This window comes from Aegilops tauschii, chromosome 3, assembly GCF_002575655.3.
Source record: "Aegilops tauschii subsp. strangulata cultivar AL8/78 chromosome 3, Aet v6.0, whole genome shotgun sequence".
Lineage (NCBI taxonomy): Eukaryota > Viridiplantae > Streptophyta > Magnoliopsida > Poales > Poaceae > Aegilops > Aegilops tauschii.
This window is the reverse complement of record NC_053037.3, coordinates 8,729,195-8,737,720: the sequence shown is the minus strand read 5'-3', so window position 1 is coordinate 8,737,720 and position 8,526 is coordinate 8,729,195. Positions and strand designations below refer to the sequence as shown.

At 52.5% G+C, this 8,526-nt stretch overlaps 1 protein-coding gene across 1 annotated transcript; it reads right to left on the bottom strand.

Moving 5' to 3' along the window:
* Positions 1 to 4,016: 4,016 nt before the first annotated feature.
* LOC109777560 (E3 ubiquitin-protein ligase EL5-like) lies at positions 4,017 to 5,049 on the bottom strand. Its single transcript, XM_020336175.3, has one exon. The coding sequence runs from the start codon at positions 4,947 to 4,949 to the stop codon at positions 4,149 to 4,151; it is 801 nt and encodes a 266-aa protein (XP_020191764.1). The 5' UTR covers positions 4,950 to 5,049; the 3' UTR covers positions 4,017 to 4,148.
* Positions 5,050 to 8,526: the final 3,477 nt, after the last annotated feature.

Here is an 8,526-nt window from a genome sequence, read left to right as displayed (position 1 = left end):
ACGAACCTTCGCAAGGGTGCACAGTTAGGGGGAACACGTCTCTTGAAATTTTAGTGAGGGATCATCTTATTTATGCTACCGTCATTCTAAGCAAATAAGATGTAAACATGATAAACATCACATGCAAATCATAAAGTGACGTGACATGGCCAATATCATCTTGCGCCTTTGATCTCCATCTGCGAGGCGCGGCATGATCGCCTTCGTCACCGGCATGACACCATGATCTCCATCATCATGATCTCCATCATTGTGTCTTCACGAAGTTGTCTTGCCAACTATTACTTCTACTACTATGGCTAACGGTTAGCAATAAAGTAAAGTAATTACATGGCGTTTTCATTGACACTCAGGTCATACAATAAATTAAGACAACTCCTATGGCTCCTGCCGGTTGTCATACTCATCGACATGCAAGTCGTGATTCCTATTACGAGAACATGATCAATCTCATACATCACATATATCATTCATCACATCCTTTTGGCCATATCACATCACATAGCATACCCTGCAAAAACAAGTTAGACGTCCTCTAATTGTTGTTGCATGTTTTACGTGGCTGCTATGGGATTCTAGCAAGAACGTTTCTTACCTACGCAAAAGCCACAACGTGATATGCCAATTTCTATTTACCCTTCGTAAGGACCCTTTTCATCGAATCCGATCCGACTAAAGTGGGAGAGACAGACACCCGCTAGCCACCTTATGCAACTAGTGCATGTCAGTAAGTGGAACCTATCTCACGTAAGAGTACGTGTAAGGTCGGTCCGGGCCGCTTCATCCCACGATGCCGCCGAATCAAGATAAGACTAGTAATGGCAAGTAAATTGACAAAATCGACGCCCACAACTACTTTGTGTTCTACTCGTGCATAGAAACTACGCATAGACCTAGCTCTGATACCACTGTTGGGGAACGTAGCAATAATTCAAAATTTTCTACGCATCACCAAGATCAATCTATGGAGTCATCTAGCAACGAGAGAGAGAGGAGTGCATCTACATACCCTTGTAGATCGCGATGCGGAAGCGTTGCAAGAACGCGGATGAAGGAGTCGTACTCGTAGCGATTCAGATCGCGGTTGATTCCGATCTAAGCACCGAAGAACGGTGCCTCCGCGTTCAACACACGTGCAGCCCGGTGACGTCTCCCACGCCTTGATCCAGCAAGGAGAGAGGGAGAGGTTGGGGAAGACTCCGTCCAGCAGCAGCACGACGGCATGGTGGTGATGGAGGAGCGTGGCAATCCTGCAGGGCTTCGCCAAGCACCGCGGGAGAGGAGGAGGACATGGAAGAGGGGAAGGGCTGCGCCAAGACTTGGGTTGTTGCTGCCCTCCCACTCCCCACATATATATAGGGGCAAGGGAGAGGGGGGCCGGCCCCCTCAGATCCAATCTGAGGAGGGGGCGGCGGCCAGGGGGGTTGCCTTGCCCCCCAAGGCAAGGGGGGCGCCTCCCCTTAGGGTTCCCCCAAACCCTTAGGCGCATGGGCCTTGGGGGGGAAGGCGCCCAGCCCACTAAGGGGTTGGTCCCTCTCCACATACAGCCCATAGGGCCCTTCGGGGCTGGTGGCCCCTCCCGGTGGACCCCCGGAACCCTCCGGTGGTCCCGGTACATTACCGGTGACGCCCGAAACTCTTCCGGTGGCCAAAACGGGACTTCCCATATATAAATCTTTACCTCCGGACCATTCGGAACTCCTCGTGACGTCCGGGATCTCATCCGGGACTCCGAACAACATTCGGTAACCACGTATATCTATTCCCTATAACCCTAGCGTCATCGAACCTTAAGTGTGTAGACCCTACGGGTTCGGGAACCATGCAGACATGACCGAGACGTTCTCCGGTCAATAACCAACAGCGGGATCTGGATACCCATGTTGGCTCCCACATGTTCCACGATGATCTCATCGGATGAACCACGATGTCGGGGATTCAATCAATCCCGTATACAATTCCCTTTGTCTACCGGTATGTTACTTGCCCGAGATTCGATCGTTGGTATCCCGATACCTTGTTCAATCTCGTTACCGGCAAGTCTCTTTACTCGTTCCGTAATTCACATCATCCCGTGATCAACTCCTTGGTCACATTGTGCACATTATGATGATGTCCTACCGAGTGGGCCCAGAGATACCTCTCCGTTTACACGGAGTGACAAATCCCAGTCTCGATTCGTGCCAACCCAACAGACACTTTCGGAGATACCTGTAGTGCACCTTTATAGTCACCCAGTTACGTTGTGATGTTTGGTACACCCAAAGCATTCCTACGGTATCCGGGAGTTGCACAATCTCATGGTCTAAGGAAATGACACCTTATATTAGAAAAGCTCTTAGCAAACGAACTACACGATCTTGTGCTAGGCTTAGGATTGGGTCTTGTCCATCACATCATTCTCCTAATGATGTGATCCCGTTATCAACGACATCCAATGTCCATGGTCAGGAAACCGTAACCATCTATTGATCAACGAGCTAGTCAACTAGAGGCTTACTAGGGACATGGTGTTGTCTATGTATCCACACATGTATCTGAGTTTCCTATCAATACAATTTTAGCATGGATAATAAACGATTATCATGAACAAGGAAATATAATAATAACCAATTTATTATTGCCTCTAGGGCATATTTCCAACAATTTTTTCGCGCCGGCGCCGAAAAATCGGCCCAGTCGTGTCCCAGGAGCCCGATTTTCGCCGGCCTGGGCCGAAATTAGCGCCGGCGGACCCAGGCCGAACCCGGCGCGCTGGGGGGCGCTCGGGGCGCCGGGGCGAGCGGTTTTGGCGCGATAGAGCCGCGGGCCCGGCGCGTCAGCGACACCGCGCGTCGTCTTCCCCCCAACGCCTCGGTTTCTCGCGTGCAATCAATGGCAAGGCTGCCGCCGGTCAGCCTTACCATTGATTCCTCACGGGCGGCGCGTCACGGGGCGGCGCGCCGACGCCTCCCCTCTCTCGCACGCGTACACACGGGCGCGGCGCGGCTATATAAGCCGGTGGCCTCCCTCGCCTCTGGCCACACCAGCCCTAGCCGCCGAGCTCTACCTCTCCCGAGCGCCGTCGTCGAGCCCTCCCTCTCCCGAGCGCCGCCGTCGAGCCCTCCCTCTCCCTCCCTCCCTCTCCCGATGGCCGAGCGATTCCCCAGAGATGAGGCGGCGGTCAACGGCTTCGGCCGCCGCTCGCTCCGCGAACAAGAGTCTTGGCTCCTGTTCCAGGCGAACAACCCGGTGCCGCCGGACATGCGCGCCGGGCCAACGGGGTGGAGACTCAGCAACGGGGGAGTGCCCATTCCCCCGTTGCCCGACGCCGTGGCGAAACCGTCCTACTTCGCCGACGAGGTCGAGGTCGTGCGCGCCTCCCTCACCGACGCCCAACTCGCCCTCCCCGAGTACGCCGCCGACAACCAAGCGGCATGGACGGCATACTTTCAGCGCCGGCAACAACAGAGGATGGCGTCCACCAACGGCGCGCCGGTGGTGGCCGGCCTGAAGAACAGCGAAGGACGCCACCTGTGGTGGGGTGTCCCCAGGCGCACCCTCGAGGGCGTTCTGACGTACCTCGAGGGCGGCAACGACCCGCCGTTGGCATACCCCCCGGCGAGGGCGGCACCCACGGCCACGGCTCACCGCCGACGCAACGGGTAATGGTTGCCCAGGAGGTTCGGCGCCTCCTCTTCTTCCTCCTCCTCGCACTCTTCCTCGCACTCCTCGCGGACTCCCTGAAGATGGCGAGGGAGCGCCAGTGCGCCGCCCTGCGGCGATTCGCGCAGCGCCGCCGAGGCCGCGACGAAGGAGGAGTCGTTGTCATCGAGGACAGCGACGACGACGACGCGCCGCCGCCACCAGTTCGCGTTGGCGACGCCGGTCAGGGGTCCACCAGGGACGGCCGCGTCAAGGAGGAGAAGCCCGACGACGACGGCGGCGGCGAGGATGGCGGCGACGACGGCGACTACTCCGCGTTTAGCCAGTTTCTTTTTTAATTAGATATATTATGTAATAAAAATCCACGACTATTATGTAATATATGCCGAACTTTGCTATATTTTTGCCTTTTTTAAACGCGTCCGAGATGGTCCTGGGCCGGGCGGCTGGGAACAACTCGTCCCGGGGCCATTTTTTGCGCCGGCTCACCCCAAGCGGCGATTTTAGGCGCCCCTTGGGGGGCCAACGGCTGGAGATGCTCTAATGCCCTGCTCTAGGTCTGCCGTTCCACTGCCGCCGGCGCAGGGCGTAGAGGACCCCGACGGTCCTTGCCGCCCGAAGCTCCACAGCCTCTTCACCGACCTCAGCCTGTTCACGCCCGGAGACTTGGACGCGTCGCGCGGGGTCGCTGCCAGTGCCACGGTCCTTGACTCCGGAACGTCGATCACCACCGTTCCGTCAGTGGCCATGGTGACCGCGTCGAGCGTGGCCTGGTCTGTAACCCCGAGCAGTACACTCGCCGGCAGGTTCGCTGTGTAGTTCGCCGGCTCCCGCGGTACGGAAGGGAGACTCGTCGACGTAAGCGCGTCCGGCTTACCGACGGTGACCCGGCAGAGCGGGCAGGTGGTGTGGGACGCCAGCCACCTGTCGACGCACCCGGCGTGGAATCCATGGCCGCACCGGGGCAGGAACCTCGCCTCCTCCCCGTCCTCGAGCTCGGCCAGGCAAACCGCGCACTCCACCGATCCGACTCCGTCCACGGCGCGGTATACCGTGACCGGCAGCGACCGCAGCAGCTCCGGGTCGACACCCCTGGTCCTGGGAGGCGGGGCCACCATCTGGGCGCCCCACGCCAGCGGCCGAGTGGGCGCCGCGCCGGTGTTGATGTAAGAGTGGCGGAGGATGATGAGCGCGAGGGCGAACGTGAGGAACAGCAGGAATATGGCCGCGGAGATGAACGCAGCGCCGGACGACACGGTGGGCACGGCCCCGGAGGCCGCCGAGCGCGACGACGACGAGTCCATGGCGGCCGGCCCTGTGGTGTGTCGGTGTCTTGTTGTACTACCAGCTACCAGGTCTTTCGGTCGTGAATAATTCCGTTCCGTGTGAGTGGTGAGTGGTGAGTGAGCCGTGCACTCCCTCCATCTCGAGCTGGAATATATACATGCGGATTGAGTGCTCGAGCGAAGAGGCCAGGTCAGTGACGCTGACAGACATGGATGGATGAAGCAGGGGAGAAAGAAGCTGGAAGGAAGGGGGCATGCAGATGCAGTCGTGCAGCAGCGCATGACGACGGGTCAACGAGGCCAGGCCAGGTCAATGACGGGCCAAATGGGTGGAGCATGCCGCAGAGGCGCGAATATAAACACACGTGACCCTTGTGAGAGGTCCTCGTCGTCCCGTTTTCTTTGACTTGGTTGCGTGATGAATGGGAGGAGACTCCTTGTGCTGGGCAGAGGTGGAAGACGATCCAGTTGAGGTGGAGACGGCGAAACCAGGATAAGCAACATGAAAACAACAACCGAACATAAGCTACAAACTTTGCTAGGAACAATCTTCATTCGATATTAAGTTCATACGAGAAAGAATTTTACTTTGAAAGATATGAGTGGAAGTCATTTAAATTTATAATTATGACTAGAATTAACTAAAATGAATTTTCATTCAAACCTAATCTTAAAGCTCTAAAAAAGTATGTGTTGAATGACTCAATATGCAAAAAGAATAGGTTTCAGATATAACATGGATCACAAGATATAGCCAGAATAAGGCTCAAGTTAACATTTTAGTTTGATTCAAATTTAAATTCAAAACTTGAAATTCTATATACATGAAGAATGCAGATTTTGATATGTTCAATTTGCAAAAGGAATCACCTCAAGGTTTTTCCATATCAAAAGATATTGAAGTTTGAAGTTTAATAAACCAACCGACGAACGCACTCCACGGTTCCCTCCATCAAACCCAACATGCAGAGAAATAAACACGCACGAACTCATCTGGCGCGCACCCGACCAAAGCAAGATCTATTAATTTCTTTATGGGCATGGTCGATGTGATATTCATTTTATTTACCAATTTAATTAGTTGTGGCCATGCTTTTATTGTGATGCGACATTTTTCCCCTGCCTTGTCTCTAAGTCAGCCGGGCACTGCCACCCAGAACCACATGAGCAGAAGGAAGCCAAGTAAGCTGGCCAGATGATCAATGGGCGATCAACCAATACGTGCAAGGTGCACGCCACCCAGCCAGGCCCCACCATCAAAAGGTCGGGCAAGCAGGGCAAAACACACCCTCTGAGCAACCACAATGGTAAGAGTCCGAGCAGACATCCCAAAAAAACCGAATATTGGTCAGTAAACCGAGGTCTTTACATATCCCTTCGTTCCATGTAAAACACTGTTGCGTCCCCCCCCCCCCCCCCCCCCCCCCCCCAATATTTTTCCTTGATATGCATGGACTTCGGAAGTGCCTCCTCTAATGCATGGTTCATTGCCTTCTCTTGGTCTGTCATTATGCATTTTGGTTCCTCTACATCCATTGCCTCGACAAATGTGGTTACAATCCATCTAAATAACCCTATTGTCTCGTCCCTTAGGAGTCCAACATAACAGATGATCCATGGTTGTCAACCCATATGATTAGTGCAAATGGTAGGCCATACACACTTGTAGAGAAGGTCGTGTCGAAGCACATGTACTTTCCGTGCAAGACGTGGTTCATTTTGCACAACGAGCATGTCCCGAACAGGCTCCGGTGAAAAAACACAAAACTGACCCTTCTCGTCTATCTCTTCTACACGATGGAAGCCTGGTGTTTCTATCTGCTGTTTTGCAAACACAACACTTAAATACTGGTCTCACATCCCAAAACAAGCCTTCGGCCAAGGGACGCGTTGGCAAGGGGCCGTGCGCCAACCAGATGGAAGCCCAGCGCAGCCCACCTATTGTCTTAGACATGCACCCACATCTAACGCCTATTAATTAGCGCCTAGCGTTGAAACAGACCGGCGCTTGGTTGCTTTTTTAATTATATCATTTATTTTTATTCACCTAAGCGCCTGTATAAGCAGCTTGCGTTGAAGATGCCCGAAGAAGGGAAACCGACCACAGAGACAGGCAAAAACTATTAGACCAGCCGTTGACGATCCCACACACCATACGACAACCTTACGTAACGACCAAAGCCCCACACGGCCACAAGCCGGGTAGGAATGAAGGAAAATTCTTGATGCCAATGACCAATAATCCCACGGTTATTACAAAAGTTGGAAGTTTCTCATATTTTAGCATTTTTTTAACCGATACCATGAATTCTTTCCTACTTTAGTGCGGAGACAAAACGATCTAACTTCCGCCGCACATCCAGTTTAACTCGCAGCCCTCACCGAAGATCTCACATACCCAGCCGACCGTTGGATCTGTACCCTCTCCCATGTTCCCGAACATCCCCTTAGTTATTGACTCAATGAGATAATTATCTGGGAGTTTCATAACTCGAGCCCAAACCGGAATTTATTCGGAGCCACTTGTCGTGGATTTTCAAATCCACCATATAGAACTATGATCACTTCTTGATTTATGAAAACCAAGGTCCTAGATTTATAGTTGTGTTCCAATCCCCTAGACAACCGAATTGTACTGTGAAGAGATTCAATTGAATCATACGTCATCTCACCTCTTTTGCCGGATTCCATGCCACCCTCATATATGAATATAGGGTTGATGGGCTAAATCCCTTATTTGTATGAACCCTAGCAATAGCAAACCGCTTAGCTTGCACCTCAGGTACCTTCGCTTCATCTTCCCACGCAAATTCGTCACCTTCATCCTCATGCAGGTCAAGCATCCTACATCAACATTCCCGGATCGCCCTTTGCGTGTCTCTCTTTCTTCAGGGAAGATGAACTCGCAGGAGAGAAGGGAAGGATCAAAAGAGATCAGACTGAACACAACTCTCGACCGCAGGCTATTTTTTAAATATTTTTTTGAGAGATAAGAACAATCTCCAGCTAGGTGAAGTAGATTATGCATCTCCATGGGAAAACGAAGAAATTTTTTTAGATTGGTGAAAAAAGAAGAACTAGAAAATTGGAAGGACGAGGACGTTTCTCAATTGAGAGTGATCTGCTTCCGGGGTAAGCCCAACCCAGCCAGTTTGAGAGAGCATTCCACCCACAGTCAGAGTGGTATATCTATCCAATTCATATCCCTCAAAAAAAATCTATCCAATTCATTCTCGATCTCCATCCAATTCACTTCGATCCCCTCCGCCGCCACCGGCACAACTCCCAGCCGGCGACCATGGCGGCAATAGCTGGAGCGGCTCCTCTCCTCCGCGGCCTCCCAGATGCGATCATCCTCTGGGAGATCTTGGTCCGCCTGGACCCCAAGTCCCTCCTCCTGAAGGAAATATGCCCTAGAGGCAATAATAAAGTTGTTATTTATATTTCCTTATATCATGATAAATATTTATTATTCATGCGAGAATTGTATTAACCGGAAACTTAGTACATGTGTGAATACATAGACAAACAGAGTGTCACTAGTATGCCTCTACTTGACTAGCTCGTTGAATCAAAGATGGTTAAGTTTCCTAGC